Here is a 21,536-nt window from a genome sequence, read left to right as displayed (position 1 = left end):
CCGTATAATGAAGATGAGCATACGTTATACATTATAGTTGGGGGGGAGGGGTAGTGTACGTGTACAGCTAATATGCAGGTGTCATAAGGGAGCCGCTACGACTCAGTAAAGGGCTGGCTCACTTATCCGGCGGTCCAGGGTTTGATCCAGGTCCGACGTGGTTTTCCCTTGTCCGTGGCTCACTAATCTGGAGGTCCGCGATTTGGTCCCCGTGTTGACCTAGACAGTTCCCCTAAAAATAAACCACCATCATAGCTTTGTGGAACTTCATTTAAATTAATGATCGATTCTTTGAGAAAATTTGGGTGACAAAGAAATTCTTCAGGCTGAAATAGGCTCAGCCTCCCACATCTCAACTGAGATTGGACCCCTACACCCATGTAGCCCCTTACCGGTTATTCAATCTGAATCAAATCTTGTTTAATTTATTGTTTTGCCTCCCATCCGAACGACTGGGCATTGTCCTTCCAGCCCACTCCCATTCCGTACCACTGACAGGGGGAAACCGCACCGGAGTTGCCTTGTACATTTACATATCTAATTTGTGTAATATAAGTGTAGTAAATGTGAAAATGAAACTAATCAACTGTTAAGAGAAACCGGATTTGATGTTTATAATAAACAATTAGTTTTTGTCTTTTTTTTTTTTTTTTAGCAAATTACACAATTATAGATAGGTTTCAGTTTAAATGTTTGTAATTCTGCCTTAAATATCTGAACTAGAGGTTTACAGCTACCTGTAGTAAAAATAATGTAGGGTCTAATTGAAAGGGGGATCACGGTGGCTAAGTGGGTAAGATGCTGGCTCGCTAGCCTGGAGGTCGGGTGTTCGATCCCTGCATTGGCCGAGAAAGTGCATCCAGATTTTCCGGCGTGGTTCCCCCTTGTCAGTGATGCAGGACGGAGGGCCGGACAAGGAAAGCCGTCTAGTCGTTCGGATGGGACGAAAAACCGAGGTCCCGTGTAAACATTGGTGTGCACGTAAATGATCCCTTGACAGTTGGAATTCGATATCCGAGTAGGCCGCTGTTCGGGAAAAATGTCCCTCATAGCACACTGTATGGCGTATGCCCGTCTTCATTAGCCCAGTTCGGAGCAGAACAGTAGGACGTTCAACCCCATTTCATTTCTAATTGAAAGGGTATGTTTTTATGTTTTACTGGGTAAAAAATCATGTGGTTTCAATGCGATTTACAAAACTACGGACAGAGTCTGGTCTCCATTACTTAGACATATTGCTTAACCAATGTCAAACATATCTCCTTGCTCATCAAACTAGGCGCTCCGCCCATAATTTGCCCATAATTTCCGTTTTAAACACCCGCTAACCAACCCTTGCAGTCCCCCCCCCCCCCCCGCCCGATACCCCATTAACAATATAAATATTGGGCTTTTGCGTTCACACTGGGCAGCGCCAGTGTGTTAGGGGGGGGGCCAAAGGCGATTTTAAAGTAATAAGGATGGGGGGTCTGAAAATGAATTTTAAAGTGCTTTTTTTCGTCTAATTTTGTCCCAACTTAAATTTAATTTATATTATTATACCTCTATCATTTACAGAATACTTACTCAACTATGGATCCGTTCTTTTGATTGTGTTGCTCTAATTTCACCACCCCCTCACTCCGTAATTAATATTAATAATTAAACATACATTATGCAAGAGCAAAATCTGATTATTGCAAGTCTTAATTTAGGCTTCAGATGTTATAGAAATTATAAATTAGATCTTTATTTAAACAACAAGCCCAAAATCAACTCTGTAGACCCACGGATGGCTCGGATTTAAAAAGGATTTCACTTATTGATAAATTCAAATATGGCGCACCCTAATGAGAATACGTCGGTTAGATCGAGGCTAAATGATAGAGTGTACTTAGCGAGGCCGCTGTAGAGCGTTTCCGCATGCCATTGAAAACTTTACTTGATAATCGAGATATGTAGGTGGAGTTAACGCCTGTCAATCAAATGTTCGGCCAAGGTGAAGGCACATTTCACTATCATTTCTAGTCAAATATTACGATGATAACTATGTTCAGAATAAAGTAATTTGACTGAATTTTTCAATATATTCTTCTTTCATCATCTACTTTTGAACTGTTATAGCAAGAATGGCCAACTCTCTATAAAAATCTCCCATAATGTATCTTTCATGACTCTTCAGCCATTTACTTTACGAATAGAACGTCTCACAAGCTCGCCTTCCACCTTCCGTTCCAACTTCCATACATTTTAAAGTCCTTTGTCTAATAATTTAGTGTCGACGTCTCGACCGACTAACTTAGCCATGACGCAAAAGAAGTGGAGACGAATATGTACCATCATAGATATGGTCTAATAAATAAACTATGTTAAGTACACAATGACAGATCTCATTCAATCTCGCATGAATCTACAATATTGTTAATGTTTATATATAGCCGACATCCAGTTAGCCGATTTTAGAGTAATGGATAGATATTTTGGAGTTAACCAGCTACAAATTTCGTCAGAAAAAAAATTAATGATTTCTTTTATATTACGCTTTTGAAACAAGGAGTTAATGGCTGCTCACCTTTACTCGACTAGATTAATACGAAGGTTGTTGACCCTCTAGAGTCACAATTTTTATCTGATTTTGATGAAAGTTAAAATGTTTATATCCCAACAAGCTTGGTTTCTTCCGATAATTACGACCGCAACATCCTTTTTTATAAGCTTGTTCTTAGTCCCATTTCTTGCAAAATGTGGGCGTATTGTGTATAGCAACCGCTAGGTATGTTCACAGATGGACCTCTGCAAGAATAAATCTGCTAGAAATATTCCAACATCCGATGCTCAAAATACAATTTGAGAAATTCTAAATGTCAAGTTTTAAAAAAGTGACATGATCAATATTTACATTTATTTACTTTTATGTTTGACAGCACAAAACAAAGACAATGATAACAATATAGACATTCTTGATTCACAAAAATGTTTACTAAAATGATATAAAATATGAAGTTAAATGAGGTGTGAATGTGATGTTAAAATATCTGTATTTAATATGGCTTTTGTCTTCTATCCATTCTTCCTCGATCACCTCCACCCCTGTAAATACAATAAAGAGTTTATTAATATACCATAAATAGCCTTTGTCAGCTGATTAATAAGTCTTTTGTTAGGTAATTGCTTCTGATAGCACACATTAAACACAAACACCTGTAACATGAAAAAGCTTCCTAAAATAACATTAAACTGGGGTCAAAGTCTATTAAATTCATGTTTATAATAGAAATTACCAAATTTATGTTTGTAATAGAGATTATCAAATTAGATTAACAAATTCATGTTTGTAATAGAGATTATCAAATTCATGTTTGTAATAGAGATTATCAAATTCATGTTTGTAATAGTGATTATCAAATTCATGTTTGTAATAGAGATTATCAAATTCGAGAGCCAATAACTCATCTGAAACAATTCTTTATCTGGAGATATTTGAGAGACAGGTAAGAATCACACCCACCATGAAAGGTGGGATCAAATTCCTTGACCTTACTTTTGATTAACCAGTTGCAATCGGCACTCATTCTTGCCGAGTCGATTTGAAAAATTATGACAATCAGCATTTTTTTATGTTTCTGACCAATATTAAAGATACATTATGGGAGATATTTATAGAGAGTTGGCCATTCTTGCTATAACAGTTCAAAAGTAGATGATGAAAGAAGAATATATTGAAAAATTCAGTCAAATTACTATATTCTGAACATAGTTATCATCGTTGTAATATTTGCCTAGAAATGGTAGCGAAATGTGTATTCATCTTCGCCGAACGTTTGATTGACAGGCGTTAACTCCACCTACATATCTCGATTATCAAGTAAAGTTTTCAATAGCATACGGAAACGCTTTACAGCGGCCTCGCTAAGTACACTCTATCATTTAGCCACGATCTAACTGACGTATTTTCATCAGGTTACCCCTTATCTGATTTAATCAATTAGTGAAATCCTATTTAAATCTGAGCTGTAGCCGAGCCATCCGTGGGTCTACAGAGTTGATTTTGTTGTTTAAATAAAGATCTAATTTATAATTTCTATAACATCTGAAGCCTAAATTAAGACTTGCAATAATCAGATTTAGCTCTTGCATAATGCATGTTTAATTTAACATACCTTCCACCACGATCGCCGCCACGAAATCCGCCACCCCCTCGTCCTCCACGATCACCTCGATCTCCTCCACGATCACCACGGTAACCACCTCTTCCTCCACGACCACCGCCATCTCTATCTCTGTCTCCTCGGAAACCACCTCCTCGACCACCCCGATCGCCTCGGAATCCTCCGCCTCGCCCACCTCGGCCTCGTCCACCACCACCAGCACCATCTGGACGTGCCGTGTTACATAAATTACAGTTGCTACGCCATCCAAAATTATTATTACTGCATGATCTGGAAAACATAATTCATAAATCCAAATTAGAGAAACCCTAAATACATAATCATCCACTTAAAGTATATTCAACATTAGGGCTGTGTCGATACAGTTCATTTTGGATCCGATACGTATTGAAGATACAGCTAACCGATACGTGATACGTATCGCGATATGATGACATCACGAATTATGCCCCAAATAATCTCAAACTACATTCTGTTTCAAGATGTTTGAGATGGATAAGCATCAGGGTTCTTATTCCATTTTGAAACGAACCGACCAGAATTGGGTCAATTGAGGTCCCGTAGGATAAGGGTTAATTTTAAGCTCCATTCCCTTTAATATAACTAGACTTCAACAAAAATAATTCTTGGTAGTTTGCTGTGGAGAATGTCGTATTTAAATGTATGTGATTACCACAAAAATAACGACAGGTACACCTTTTGAATTTTCCATATTTAATTCAAGTACCATCACCAAGTTCACGTCCGTAATATTCCAGAATAAATTAATAACTGAAGTCTACGACCTAAAATATTAGCATTTTTCAACTATTGCCAGTATCAGAAAATGCCGTACGTAGCCAAAATAAGCTGATACGGCACCATGGCATTTCTTCATGACATTTGTAGTCTTTGTCTATCAGGTAACTAGTCACGTAACTTGGCAAAATTTTTTATTCATTCGTAAATTGATAAGTCTCGGTCACCCAGAACCTCCTAGTCTTCAACATACGGAGGGTCTGGGACTGTTGTCAATATTTGACATAAAGTCCATTGCCCATGCGTAACCGGGAGTTTTTTTTTTTTTTAATGTGGTTGATTATCCAGTATCTTTGGCCAAGTCAAGTAAGAGTGCACACCTTCCCATAATAAATCCCATAATTCTTGCATTAATATAAACAAACATGAATCGTGACGACGAATTAGGATTAATTTAAAAAGCATAGATATGGCCCATGAAGAGAGAAAATTTGCAATAAAAAAAATTAACTGACATGCAATCAAATGGATTTTTTGAAATGACATTCTTAAATTAATTTCATGGGTGTAAACATTTGTTTTAAGAGGAGTTACCTCCCTTAGACGTTGTTTATGATAATGTAAAAGACCGGATAATCTAGCCAATGACCTATTATTCTCAAATGTTGACAATGCATCCAGACTAATATTCTTAGAATATTTTTCTGGATGATAGAGACTAGTCAATTGATAGACACACAGCACAATTTATTGTCACGTGACCTCACAACCATACTTGAAATTGCTTTAAAATAAAAATTCCGTACGATGATATAGCCATCAATAAAAACATTATTTTTAAAATTAAGCCTTTGTCAGAATGCGTATAAAACATAAAAAAATCATAATGATAGGTGCTATTTAGAACTGGTCTATTGACCTAATTCCAATCGATATGTCACGTGTCATTGGAAATCTATCAGGAAAATATATTATTAAATGACTGTTTCTCGGTGTATTCGGTGTTCTATCAGGGGATTATATTCAATGAAGATTTAAATTTACCTCCCAGACGTTATATTACGCCCTACACACACAGTGATTGGCAGTTGTCTAGGACGTAATAACGTCCTACACATGCTGCGATCGTGGGGGAATTCCCAAGGGATTCCCCCAAGTGACGAACTATGTTCTAAGAATAGGTTGGGGAAAATATCTCCAAGACGTTATATTACGCCCTACACATAGTGAGTGGCAGTTGTCCAGGACGTTATATAATGACCTACGCACTTAACAGGTTAACTGGAGAATTTTTTCAACGATACGGCGACACAGCTATATTACGTATCGATATAAATATCGCTGGAAAAGTATCGATACATATCGGTGTATCGATATTTTGACGGCCCTATTCAAAATGTGATCAACAATAAAGCAGACCCATCTTAAAAGATACTATTACATCATACAAATTTAAATTTGAATTTGATTTGCCATTTTCATTGATACGTCACAAGATTTGCAATACAGAGAGAGAGAGAGAAATGGGGTTTAACGTCCACTTGACACAAACTAGGTCATTTCGGGACTAACATACGGTTTAATTTTATTTACATAATTCGCTTGCGCGTAGGGGTCTTTAGCAGTGGGAGGAAACCGGAGGACCCGGAGAAAACCCCCCCGAGGTTGGACAGGCGACCCTACTCCTTGCCACGTACAACCGGGGAATCGAAACCACGCGAGTCGACTCAATGACAGACTTTATGATACAGCGCGCGCACGCAAACCATTCAGCCATCCAACCCCCCGATTTGCAATACAAGATGATACCTATATCATATGCTCAAAAGATTGATTGACAATCTGCACAAAAGAAAAATATTCAAATAATCTTAATGTATCAAATAGTCAAAGGAAATATTTTTTGTGTTTATTTGAACGAAATAAATAAACCAAATAACTTACGGATTAGGACAGTCCCAATCTCCTTGTCGTGGTGCACCACCCCCACCACCACCTAAAATAAATCAAATCGTACAAAAAAATTAAACATACATCCACCAACAATATTGTTATGTAATACATAATGCTCTACCTCATTCTAATGAGTATGGTATTGAAACCTATAATGATTTCAGACTTTGATATATGACTAATAGAATTTAATTTAAGGTGAAGAAATTATATATGAACAAAACATACCATCTCTATCTCTATCTCCACGATCACCTCTATCTCCTCCACGACCCCTACCACCACCACCTCTACCACCTCCTCGTCCTACAAATATAAGGTTATCATTGTCATCTGTAATTATTGAAATAATTAAATGTTGAGCACTTTTACCTCTTGACAGTTTTAAATGTATTTCAATAGTTCTTAAATACATTTCTATCTGTTAAAGAATCATATCTATCATTTTTAGGGTGACCCACCATAAATAAATATCTCCATATATCTCGACAATTTCGCCACAATATTTATATATATGCCAAGCCTCAAATCAGTTTCACACAATTATAGTCACTAAATAAACGATCATGTTGTTCTTAATAAGCTATGACCATTAATCATCTATAAATAATAGACTGAAAACTGGTTCCATGTGTCGTCCATAACATCCAGACACTTTTGAGTAAAAGATAGGTTACATGCCCTTGTTTTGAAATAAGTCTCGCTTAACCAGTCTATCGACCATTCTAAGGCTGATTGACAGGTCGGGATAATCAAGACTACTTTTTTACGAAACATAACAGAAAGCTAGAACAAAAAATTGAATTTAGAAATGAGCACGTTAGCTAGCTCAACAATTGTTTTAAGAAGCTTGTAAAAGTAAAATGAAACTACTGCTAGTATCATGTTCCTGTCTAACCCGAGTGTTTCAGAGATTTGTACTAAACCAAAAGATGCAGCTCTTAACGGTACAGTTAATGATAAAGCGATTTAAAAAATGAAACGAACGTAATTTCTAAATCTGCTGTAATAACCAAGAAGCTTAATTTTACTGCTATTAATGATAAAGCGATTTAAAAAATGAAACGAACGTAATTTCTAAATCTGCTGTAATAACCAAGAAGCTTAATTTTACTGCTATTCAAAATCGTCAACAATAATTTTTTTACGGCTGTAATAGTTGATAGATTTGTAGAGAATTGCACGTGCCATGGCTATTTATAGTATCATACTGTCAGAAAGTTGGCCTCGACACCGCGAATGTGCACGCTTCAGTGGTAGTCTCGAACTATCAGCGGTTGACTGTATTTCTGTAGGTGCATGGGTCACCCTATCATTTTGAAATAAAACGAATAATACAATGGATAATATGACATTGATCGTTCTAGATGACAATATTTTCATGGTAGTAATCTTGTCTTGACCTACCAGACCATATCCTGCTAGTCTCTAGGATCAGAATGCAGTATTAGCTAGCGGGAGATTTGGTGAATCTAGCTGCGATTGATTTGACTTACATCTTGGCAGTCGAAGGCCTACAGTAAGTTCTTTCACTGGTGCAAATAGTTAAATGCTAGTAGCTTTTTTGTTTAAGTCTATATGTTTTAATCTTTTTTATATCATTATTTAATTTTATTATTGTGTCACAGTAAATCTACTCAGAAACAAAGTCATATCTAACCAACGAAGAGTGTCCTTATTCTTGGTAAGAATGACAATAACCCTCCAGAACAGATTACAGATTTCTCTGTAAATCTATTCAATGTTTCATAGCGATACTAAACCGTATCTTCAACTTACCTCTACTAGCAAAAGAAGAAACTTGTCTTTGAGCCAATTCAACTTTTATTATAGAGCCATTAAAATCTTTACCTGAAAAAATAATGTTTAGTTGATCTGCTTACTAAATACCCAGAAAATTGGTTAACATTGTATGTGAAGCTTCTTAAGACTTGATTATGTAGGTGTTGAAATTTAAATTTCATAATCAAAATCTCAAAACCATACAGAGTGATAGTGGGGTTTTAATAAGAACAATAACTAATTGATTCACACTTTGAATTTTGATAGGGCTCTTGCCAAATTGTAAATATGAGTATGGCCATCTATAAAAGAACCATATATAGAGCGAGTACAAGTACGCCAATGTATATGAGAATGACAATGTAAGTTATGGATAAAACGTATGTCAGGGGCAACAACAATACTGGAAGCACCTTTGGGGGAATGCTTAAAAAGGTATAGTTCCCACTTTCATCCAATATTAACTTTTACTGAATATAGTAAAGAGCAAGTACAAGAAAATATGTATAAAAACACATAAGGAATATGAATGAAAATTACCATTAAACCAGTCAATAGCTGCTTTAGCTGTAGCAGGGTCATCAAATGTAACCGTCGCTTCTCCCTTAGGAATGCCTGTTGATTTATCTTTGTAAATCCATACTTTAGCTGAATCTGTTCTTTTATCCATCTTAAAAAAAAAACCCAACAAACCTATTATCACCAATAGGGACAGCATAGAAAATTTGCAATCAACTAAAAAGCTGCTGAAAGAGTAAATTATAAAATGGTCATGTACAGTACAAAAGATAAGAGTACAAATATGACATGAAAAGATTTTCTGTATTATAGAACTTTTATTAACATGTAGTGGAGTAAACAATTCTTTAATACCTTAATAATACCAATACTACCAAAATGCTGAACTAAAGACTGTTCTGTAATATCACTACCAGCACCAGAAACAAAGATAGTGTCTTGTTGGATCTCCATTTGACGATCAGCTGCAAAAAAAAAAAAAATATTTAAATGAACTTTATTGCCATCCTTGATAAAAACTGTTTCGAGAATGAAAGAAAAAGAAAAAAAAAACTGTAAAATTTGTTATATTATAAAATACCTACCTCCATAAGTGCTTCCTCCTCCTCCTCCTCCCCGGTCTCCACCTATAATAAATGCACAATATTGATCAATAACCTCATACAATAAAACAAATTAATTAAAGAAATTTAAAGTACTTAACTCTCACCAAAGTTAGTACATAAAATATTTTCCCCCTGATTTACATTTATCAACAGATTTCATATTTTAACCAGGTTTTACCCATATATTTATAAGCCCCATCATTTTAACACTTTATAGTATAATACCCTTTTAAACCTTGTTTCACTTCTTTTTAAATTCAGAACGACGGGTATTAAAACCCTAGGGAAGAGCATTTTCCTAATATCAATTGCATGAAACAGTTGTTACCAACTGGCTACATTATCATAAACCTAATTTAAGTAAACCATCAAACTACAGCGGAGCCAGTACCCTTTTAAAAAATTATATATAATATATTATACACTTATTTTATACCCTCATGCAGTGTATTTATGTCAGTACATTTTAAACGTCCTCCAATTTCAACCATTCTACTCATATCTTATGAGGTATTGTGTAACCAGAACACTTATTGATGGCATATTTTTCACCTGGTGTAACCATTCCGTAGACACCCCATTTTAATACCACATTTCTATAAAACAATCTACTTGTACCATTGTTTTATTTTGACAGAACATGCAGTTCACTTTGAACTTGCATTGGTGTATGGAAATATGATCCATGGTTTACTTGTGTACTTCCCCTTCCCAACCCCCATACCCCAGACAAACAACTATTGACAATTAGCATGTAGGTTAGGGCAAATAAACTAGATATTTAAATTTTGATTTGCATGCCTATTATATTGGAAATGTCCATCAATACAAATTACTGATTGAATGTACATACACCTGACAATCTATTAGTCTAGGTATACGATATATGTACACAGAAAGTTACCTTTGCATTTTTTGTTAAATTTTTCTTGGTACAAGTATCATTAACTTGTCTTAAGATTACGATATATGTACAATATATTAAACCCTGTAAGTTTCCTGTTGTGTAGGTTTAGTTGTAAATGGCCCCCTAATCAAGGTATTCAGTTTTAATTGTATTTGATTGTTATTTTTGTTGCATATTCTGTATATATTTGCCTACTAATCACATATCTATATCATTTGCTTGATAAAGACGTGAGCATCCTCGTCGAAAAGTCGCTTAGTAATAAAGTAATTGTGTATCCATAAAATCGTACCCTGTGTTATGTTCCAATTACTAAATGCCAATCAAAGAAGATATTAATGTAGGTTGGATGTGTACAATTTGAAATCTAGATTAAGAATATTTGCACAACTCTTTGACTTCCATTATTGGTGAAAATGAAAATATTTCAAATTATGAAAGTAACGTAATGAAATATAAGTGATTGCTTAAATCAAACTGATGGGATTTAAGACTTCTGTGGTTGTTTCAAGATATTCCTGTTAAATACATTACAAATGCTTGCATTCAAATATTTGTAGAACGTGACTTGTTTAAGCTCTATTTAAATGCATTTTACACAAATAGCGAGGTATCGCAGATTCTGTACCAGTTAACAATTCCACGATTGTTTTGTGTGACCCATTGCCATTGTTTATTGTAGTCGAGATTATTGAATGCTCTTCCCTTTTAACACAAAATACAAAAGAATTAAACCGGTGGTACAACAAGGTGCCATGACCGGACTTACCACTACTATAACCCTTGTTGTAGCCGCCACCTCGGCTGCCTCTGTAACGTATTATAAAACATCAAACTTCAGTTATTACATCTCCATTAGTTTCAACATAGTAGAATTACCAACAATACTTAATCAACCCTGCATTGTTTGTAATACCCAATAGTTTTCTTGTGTTTGTACCAACATTTTTGCACAGTATTTGTTTAGTGTGGCTCTGAGATATCCAAGCAAATAACCAACCTTAGATGATTGTTACGAATATAACAGTTAATACAATAATAAAACAAAACAACAGCATGAATGCAAATGATACAATGGTTCAACATATGGTTAAGTGGCAATGTGCATTTAAGTCTAAGATGTGAAATAACCACTTTAAGAATTTAATAAATGACAGCCAAGGAACAGTATGCACATCACTACTTTCCCGATTTCTAAACAATTACCAACATAGTAAATAAAGAGAAAAGGACATAGTGCAGCACTAGAAATTTCAGAAATTATTCGAGAAAAGAGCCACAGACATCCTTTTATCTCTCTAGGGAACACCAGTTTAATGACAAGCGACAATGAGAAAGCAAAATTTTATAACTATAGAAAGGGTGACTGTTAAATTTAGTAGAAAGTCAAATTAAACTGCATGCCAAATTTCATTTATTGCTCTCCAAACTTGTCAATATATATTGTCTAAGTTGAGCCACAACTTTCAAGTCTATATATAAACATATAGTAATATCCTATCCAATATGTGTCATTCAGTACCACTCTCTTCCGATTCCACTTGACAAAGTATGCTTTACTTAATTCATTGTACCAAAACCAAGTAGGTTCAAAGTACATTTAACTTTGATGGCAACCCAGTCTCACTACAGGCATGCTACATGATACAACTGTTTGATGGGTATATGAAAACCTGAAAGACGGCCATTTAACAAAATTGATAGACATTTTTTTTTATGAATTTTCATGAAATGTTATGATTACTTAAATGTCACCAAAATACTTCAAAATACATATAGACACTGACATAATTCTAAAGACATTTCGCCAAGATTCTTTATAACTAAAATATTCCAAATGGGATGCATAATACTGGGATGTTTAATACAGGTTTGTGTATAATTTTGATTAGTGCATACCAGTTTCTGCTCATAATTTTTAATTCATATATATTGGCAAAATCTCTTTCCAATATTGAAATTATGTTGTATTTGAAAATGATATAAAATGAAATGGTGTTATATATTTCTGTACCAAATGGATTAATGAAGGACATACACCATGCAGTGTGCAATGAAAGAATCCTGCCCTGCTACCAGCACTACACCCTACTCTTTAAGTAGATTTCCAACTGTCCAGGAATCTTTTTTTTGTGGCCAATGCTATACCATTTATCCCCTGGTAGGCCCACTGTCCCATACCACTGACAAGGGAAATCTAGTTTTGATTAAAATGATATAACTCTCTAATATAGCAATGCATTCATTCTCCAAAATCAATATCAAATAAAGTATCCTAATAGCTAGCAATAAGCTTGATACTCAGAGCCACTTTTCTTTTTAAAATGTGTTTTAGATTAAATACAGTAGAACACCCAAAATAGTTCTACCACTTTCTTCTACCATTGAACTATCCTAGGATCTCACTGGACAAACTAATTTTATAAACCCACAAACCATTAAACTGTTCTATTAGTAATTCAAACCACTATATGTGATTGTTTCGCAACTTCTTGGTCTCCTAAAGATGGACCAGTATTTTCCATTCTGCTCTCTTTTGGCCATTTTGTATTATTTTGTGTGTAAAATTATATTAAGTTCTATATCACATCAACATAAAGGTTAACATTTTATAACCAGCTTTTCTGTATTATACATGTATAAGACAATTCATAGCTTTCATTTAGGATCCAATTTTTGGCAACACGAGTCTGCTAGCAAGATCATTTCAGAATATAAGAGATAACTTTTAGTAAAATTCTCCTTCGAAGTTGCAGAATTTGAATGGGGACTTATTTTACAAAAATATCTTACTACCCCATAATTTTTAAGCAAATTCTGTTGGAAAAGTATTCATTTTATGACAATTTGTAATATTTTGGATAATGTTCTATTAGCTATAAGATCAAAATAATCAACTTGGAATCCAATTCACACATTTTTAAATTAAAACTAATTCTAAATCGGCTATTTTACTTTTCTGTTTATGTATAAATAAAGGGCTGGGTATAGAAAACCTTTTAGAATTTTATATGGCTGGATAAGATGCCTGGAGTGTTTGAATAATCTTTGGACAAATGTTATTTTTGTAAGAATCTTTGGTTATTGTCTGAAGATTATCCTTCCCCATCATTTAACCATTCAATTAAATGGAATATGTTTAAAACCCTTAGTTTAGGTATGCTGTAAGCAAAAACTAAGGTAAATCTGTTCAGTTCAAGATCTTGAGATTTACACCAAATAAACAATTAAACCAACAATATCTCTTGTATGTTTTAACTGATATCTATTTTGGATATATACATACATAATTATATAACGGACCAAGAGCAATAATGAGTATATCAATGCTCAAGCCCTGCACCTCTTCATTCCAAAAATTCTTTTATAAAATTATAACTTTAATTTATTTACTTCTTGATCCATGAGTTTTAACATTTAAAAAGATCAATTCATATGAAACTTAAATGTTCATATTTCAATACCTAATATTTAATTTTACTCGTAATTTAATGTCCAGTGAGTCCTGATTTGTTTGATGTTTGATATACAAATATTTAGGTATAGCTTTACGAAACCCTTAAGTATGTTGTTGATTCAATGATGACAAACAAAATCCTGCTTAAAAAGATGACTTGGTTGACATGGCAATACATTACAAAGAATAAATAATAGCCCCTGGGAATAGCAGCCAATCCATTCACTTCAACTTAATTCTGTAAACCTTTCATATTAAGTAATGTGAGAAAATCTGTTCCATTGTATGCCGGCCACAAGTCAGTTTGAGTCCCATTCAATCAATTTATATTATCTCCCCAGATTTCACTCAACTTTGTCTATAGAGAATCATTTCATCTGTAGATACCAGTTATTTGCATAACTTGTACGACATACACACTTCCATAGGTTAACCTTTTCCAGGTCCAGTTTTTACCCATTATCTGACACCTTCATTTGTCGTACCTGAGCATTCTTATTTCATTAATATGATACCCACTACAAACATTTAACGGACAATCACTTTAGGAATGTCAATATAACCACACATACATATATATATATTCAGATGTTAACATCTTTATTAATATTCACCATAAACCCCCAGCTGTTTGTGCACTGAGGACCCAACCATGGTTCATAATGATAAATATTTACTAAAATATAAGTATAGGTAATTAATTGAGATACATTAATTCAATGGTCATATTGAAAAAATGTGCCTAAAATTATCCAGAACTTTTATTTTAGTATTAAATATTTTTTCCTGTAATAAGACAACTATACTTAACCTCAATATTTACTTCACTAAGCCGATATTTCCATCTCACACATCTTTTTTTTTAAAATATGAATTGGAGAATTTAATTGGAAATTCAAATAGGAACAACTAAACAGTGCATTGTATTTTAATAAATACTTTCATTCCTTTTATGGTTCAGTATGTTCTCACTATGAAAGCCAATTTTTATTGTTGGGGGTGTTTTAAATGCGAAAGTTTGATTTTACAATTAAAAGCCAATTTTTATGATGTTGGATCAGCTGAGTTCAGTAAATTGGGATAGTGTAGAAACAAACTTTGATCTTACCCCATGCCTCCTCCACTACCGCCACCACTTCCTCGTCCTACATTATAAGAAAAATTTTGAACAAAAAAGTAATTCCTATCCAAAGAGTGATATACAAGAACTGAGTCAATATGTAGAATCTGTTTCTACGGTTTTTCTGCCTATAATATACTTTCTTTCAATATTTAAAAATGCCTTCCTGTGTACAAACTGTGATTGGATGATATATTTGGACTAAAAACATTAATTAATACCTCGCGAGTAAATACATGTACTCCAAGATTTAAAAAATCTATTTTTAGAAGCCATGTTGTAACGTAACTTGATTGGGGGATGGCCCATTTTAAGAATCTATTTGTTCTTAATTACTGTCCATTTACCAAATTGGACATATTGAAGCCTAAGTAAATTCCTGGATTATCTTCTGCCAACTTTTTCTGCTGTTTAAATGCAGAGTCTGTCATACGTTTAAACCCCTCAATGTTCCCAAAACTGCCTAACCATTTGATCAAGAAATAACAACCGACCCTCTAAGTCAAGATGGCAGACAATAAGCTGTCTGGTTGACAGTGATACCCTTACATTTTTGCCCAGTACTTGCTCTCATGGGTGGTTTTCAGGGAATCCAGTATTTTTCTAATAAGATTGGGAGTTTCTACTTTATACCAAATTTGCCATACTTTTATTGGACATAACTACCCTATAAATATTCAACGCATTGGTAAGAAAATTTTGTCTATGATATCAACCTTGGTGGAAGTGGATGTAAAACTCCGCGAAGGAATGAACGGAAAAAAATAATGTACAGTTTGTATTCACATTGCTAAAATATATTTATACAAACCTCCATATCCTCCTCCACTTCCATAATCACTGGAGCCACCGCTACCACCGCCACCTCCTCCGTATCCTCCAGACTGCCCTCCTCCATATCCGCCAGTATTACCTCCTGAACCACCATACCCAGATTGATCGCTACCACCATAAGTATTGCTTTGTTGACCATAACCTCCTGATGATCCACCTTGTTGACCATATGATCCTAAACAAAATTGATTTTTACAAAAATAAATTCAAACTGTACAATCTCTTAAATATTACATGATCCCTACCACACTTTATTAATATATTATTTATGGACAATTTGAAAGATTAGAAATTTACCTTGTCCATAGCCAGTAGAAGGCTGACTTTGTCCACCATATCCACCTGCTACAGATGGTGTTGATTGTCCATATGCAGCTGGTTGTTGTGGTGGTTGTTGTTGAGCATATTGTCCATAACCACTTTGACCTAAAAGCAATTTCTTCTATTACAGACAGTGTAAATAAATGAAATACGTTAGATAATTAATCATTGATTGAGATTGGTCCAGGAAATAAAACTGCAAAGATTTCAACAAATTTTGAGATTGGCTCGACTTTCGGACTAGATACAAATTTTTGTTTAGAACCAAAGTTATCGTGTTCCAAAGTCTCAACCAATCAAATTGCTCATCTCGACTAAGTCTTATTATGTAATGAAACTATACACCAAGTTTCATCAATCTTAATTAGAACTAAAGTTACTATGTCCCAAATTTTTACGACTTTCGAACTAGATACAAATATTTGCTTCACCATGAATATTTTCACACCACATAAACTGGCCAGTCGTCAGTGTTATGATTAGTTGATAGTAAACTTTTGACCTGTGTAACTGTACTTACCCGTTTGTCCATATCCTTGTTGATCATAACCTGTAGCAGCTGGTTGACCTGCTGATGTAGCAGCTGCTTGACCACCTGTTTGTCCATATGAGTTAGGATCATATCCGTATCCTCCTTGCTGCTGTGCATATCCCTATAATACAAGAGAATATAGGCCTACATTAGTAAATGAGTACTAAATTCAGACTTCAGTAGTTTACATATCATAGGCATTATTTTCTCTAGTCTATAAACAGTATAAAACAAAATTATTTTTCATTTTAATAAAATAACAATTAAAAGGAGGTCAAGATTATTAAAATACTAACCCCTTGTGAATAACCTTGGTCAGCTCCTCCATACCTTAAAAAGAAAGCATATACACATGTAGTAGCAATGACTAGTCTTTTGAATCGATACAGGGATAGTGCCATTATTTTGTTATTTTTGTGTCATATTCTGTATATATTTGTCTTCTATTCAAATTTTCGTATTACATGTATTTGCTTGATAAATACACATCGCTTAGTGTCAAAGTAATTGTGTATCCATGAAATTGTACCATGTGTTAATATGTGCAATTACTAAATGCCAATCAAAAAAGATGTTATTCTGCATTACCTATTTTTATCTAAATCTTGCACAATGTATCTTTAAATTTGACTTCATTGAGAGGGTTGGCAATTTTAAATTAATTTTGCAGTGATCATTAATCCCATGCTTTTGACACTTCTGGCTGTAACGATGTGATATGCACCCGATTCAAAACATTATCAATTACATGTACTCCATAAATCAAATATACTTTTCTTCCAAGTACTCATTAAACAAAATGCTTTGGCAATAACAGGGCCACATACTTCATTCTGATTAGATTCTCAAAGAGATTCAGTCTGGGTCAATAGATTGTGATGTAAAAACTGTGTTAAACATTCATTGTAACTTACCCAACTTGAGCTGAAGTGGCACCATACCCCCCATATTCTGAAATAACAAGTGTTTAAATATTAACATTCTCTCTGAATAAAACAGATATAATGTAAATTGTTGGTATTACAATGTACATAATGTTTGGATGATTTACTCAATACTACCACCAATAATACCATCACATACATCATTTATCAAAAACTGTCAAGACTACTTCACTTTTTATTGGCCGTAACCAAGGATAATAATCTTTTTAAAAGAAAGAACCCTTGTGTGGTCATTTTAGAAACGGCACTTGACCCCCTTCAACAATCAGGGCTTGCCACGAGACTCGCGCCCGCGCTGTGCTCGCGTAAATCTACTTTTACGCGAGCGGTTCATTGCTCGCGCAAAATTTTAAGAAAACCCTGTAAAAATAATCAAAATATTGACAAGTTTATTGCCGAAACTAACCCAACAATGTCAATAACGTCATAAATTCGTCTGTCAAACTGAGATTCACCCAGCTGCACGCGGCATTTCCTCCTGAAATTTGATTGGCTAATAAAGTTACTCGCAACTTGTGTTACTAAAAATACACTTTAGACCTGAACGTCATGACTGGTTTTCCTATGAACACCAGTAACAAACACGTGATAATTGAGTCAAAAGTAAAGAATGTTTACATCCGGCATTTGGCATTCACGCTAAATGAACACGTTTCAAACTAATATTTATCGGTATTTCCTATTTTATCAGAACTTCGGTTTTTATTCCATTGTGCAGTCGTATAATTTTCAATCTAAGCGTAATAATGGCCAAAGGCAACCTGATTGCCCTATCCACATTTATTTCATGGGGTGAAGAAATCCATACGGAAATTGGTTTTAATAAAGAAGAGTACGTATGACTGTCAAAAACAGAAAGCGATGGTCACACATGTTTACTGCAAACTTTGTGCCAGGAATAGCAATTTTCTTATGATTTTAAATTGAAACAATGTTACAAAATGTGTGCTCACGCAATTTTTATTGCTCGCCTTGCTCGCCCAAACCTAAATTTGCGTGAGCAGTCATCTGCTCGCCATCAATTTATTCGTGGCCAGCCCTGAACAATAGTGTAGTTATTGAATGTCTGGATAAAAAAACCTACATGTACGGATACTATCGCAGCTGTGTGTAAACGTAGATAGACTGATGACGTTGTGTACAAACTACAACAAAGGTATAATAGAATAATTATTCTCCCATCTGGTGTAAATTTCGCAGTGTCCGTCAAAATTTGCATTTATTTTGAAGAGATTGCATGAAAAACAAATTTTTGAGCGGTTCTCGCGTTACATTTTCTGCATGTAAATTATACAGAGTCCGCCAATATTTGCGTTTATTTTTAAGTAATTGTGTGAAAAACGTGGATTTTGGCGTGACTGCGACCTTTTGTTGCCAGCAACAAAAGCATATGCCCACAGAAGCGAAGTTGACCAAGCAGTCAACAAGGGTTGTTGAAGGTCTATATTTTTCTTGTCGGTAATGAAAACATTTACAATGCACTAAAATCTGATAACAGCAATGACCCATTAAGTAATTATCAGAAATCATTAGAATTTGTTTGGCTTCTAGTTCTGCCACATTCCAATGTTTACTACGGTATACAAAACATTTAATATCATGAATTTAGCTGTTCAAGTTAACGGAAATCGTTGAAAATCAATAGGCATTGCTAAAAATAGAGGAACTAGATTTATGTAACATCATGAAATCAGGGGAAGCCATTTGAATTACCAGTCATCTTACTCTAGATAATAAACCTGTTCTATCAACCCTTCATGTTTAGAGATATGGTACTACCTGATAATATAGTTTTACCTGGCAAGACCCTAGTATAATGCGAATCGGATCAAACTTCAAAAAGCAAACCTTTTAATTTTATCTTCAAAACAATGATTGACTACATTTCTGCCACATCCAGAATGACACGGGTACAAAACATCTCTTTCAAATCGAAGCGATAATCGCTGGGTTTGCCAGACATTTTAAATTGACATCAAGTCATGAAGACGGGGCCAAGTCGTGAACAACAGCCAATCAAGATACAAGATATAAAACCACAATCAATGTACTGTAAATACGAATGTATATCAATTTTGATAAAAGCACCACTTGAGTGGTCTTCTGCCTTGGACCTCGTCTTGGTCCAAATGGTCTTCCGTCTTAAACCTTGTCTTGGTCGAGTCTGTCTTGGTCCGAGTCACGGGTGGTCTTCTGTATTGGTCCGAGTTGTCTGGTTACCAAACAAACACATCACAGTACCGGTATATAATTTATTAAAGTATTTTATCATATTTCTTTCGAAGTAATGAGGAAATATTCGGTAGTTTGGGGCAATCTTTTCCGTGAAAAACGGAGCCGACCTTCACCTTAAATTGTTTTGTTCTAAATAAATGACTTACAAAGCTTTACATACACGAACGGAATGCGGGGAGTAGATATTCTTCAAATTACCCACTTATACTGATATGAAAGTTCTACCGCAGAAACGTATCTCAACTTATAACGAATAAAGGGTACAACTCTACCTGGCGTTGCTTAGCTGGGTATTTGTTGTATCCCGACAACAAAGCCAGACAAAATGCAAAATGGCGACGACCCGGCATTTTTTAGCCACGTTTTACACATCATAATCATTTGGATAAAACTCGTGCGGAGACCGGCAATTCCACGCTATTTGATCAATCACAACTGTACTACAACAAAGTTCAGTCTAGTAGTTAGTTGTGTGCTTTCAAATACAAATACTTACGTTGATTTGCCATTTTTCTGTGGCAGAAACGCTTCTTCCGAATATAAAATTAACTGGGACAATTAGCCTCGTTCTGAATAATAAGGTTAACCGTTCGGTCACGTGACAAGCACCTGTCTGCGTATTCTATTGAACTCTCCAGTATCTCTGATTTCTGATTGAAGCGTCCTAATAATTACTGCCACTGCATTGTTTTAATTAAAACCTAATTGGCACATTGCTTATCCAAGCAGATTTTTAAACGTTTATCATTTGTGCGTTGACTTCCAAAAAACAGTACTTTATAAACAAATATAAAGGAACAAATGCATTATATAATGACTGGTGTAGGCTGTTCAGAAAAAAAAGTTAATAGTAAAATAAGTTTAACTTATCAGGTTCAGTACGTGTATAACTTTAATTCTGTAAGATCTTGATATTTCATGGAAATATGAATGAATACGTCTAGACCGTTTCTTAATATATTAGACCGTTTCTTAATATATGCATGTACATTTTTTTTTTTTTTTTTTTTTTTTTTGTAATATGTTGATTATGATAGCCGAGACCCATTTAAACTGTCGAAAGTTTAACAAAAAAAAAGTTTCAAAGTAGTAATTAAACTGACAACTGATAATATTTCCGAAATAAATTTTAATTATGTGTGTATCTACAATTAATATATACGACACCAAATGTATAATTGGGTTCCTATAATCAATTCATTCTTTTTTTCCTCTCTCTTTTTTTTTACCAGGAACTGGTCGCTAACCGCGACTCATCTTGTTGTTGTTCTTATTCTTGGGGTGGTGCTCCGCCAATTCAAGTCTGATCGACATGAAAATTGGCATGCGTCTCCTTTGAACAATTCTGCATCGATTTGGTGAATTAGATTTTTGAATTTAATCCGACTAATTGGTCAGTTCCTGGTCCATAGTACGATCGTACTTGTTAAACTTAAATGTA

The 21,536-nt window shown here is 34.6% G+C and overlaps 1 protein-coding gene across 1 annotated transcript; it reads right to left on the bottom strand.

The window, feature by feature from the left end:
• Positions 1 to 2,862: 2,862 nt before the first annotated feature.
• Positions 2,863 to 20,702, bottom strand: LOC126823262 (RNA-binding protein FUS). The gene is made up of 16 exons (XM_050551973.2): positions 20,592 to 20,702; positions 17,831 to 17,867; positions 17,213 to 17,246; positions 16,905 to 17,037; positions 16,361 to 16,489; positions 16,041 to 16,238; positions 15,218 to 15,254; positions 11,422 to 11,462; positions 9,725 to 9,766; positions 9,495 to 9,604; positions 9,162 to 9,291; positions 8,619 to 8,690; positions 7,068 to 7,145; positions 6,831 to 6,882; positions 4,140 to 4,418; positions 2,863 to 3,069 (listed from the first exon to the last, which is right to left on the bottom strand). The coding sequence occupies exons 1-16, from the start codon at positions 20,602 to 20,604 to the stop codon at positions 3,021 to 3,023; spliced, it is 1,434 nt and encodes a 477-aa protein (XP_050407930.1). The 5' UTR covers positions 20,605 to 20,702; the 3' UTR covers positions 2,863 to 3,020.
• Positions 20,703 to 21,536: the final 834 nt, after the last annotated feature.

The sequence above is a fragment of the Patella vulgata genome, chromosome 6 (assembly GCF_932274485.2).
Source record: "Patella vulgata chromosome 6, xgPatVulg1.2, whole genome shotgun sequence".
Lineage (NCBI taxonomy): Eukaryota > Metazoa > Mollusca > Gastropoda > Patellidae > Patella > Patella vulgata.
This window is presented reverse-complemented; position numbering and strand designations above follow the sequence as displayed.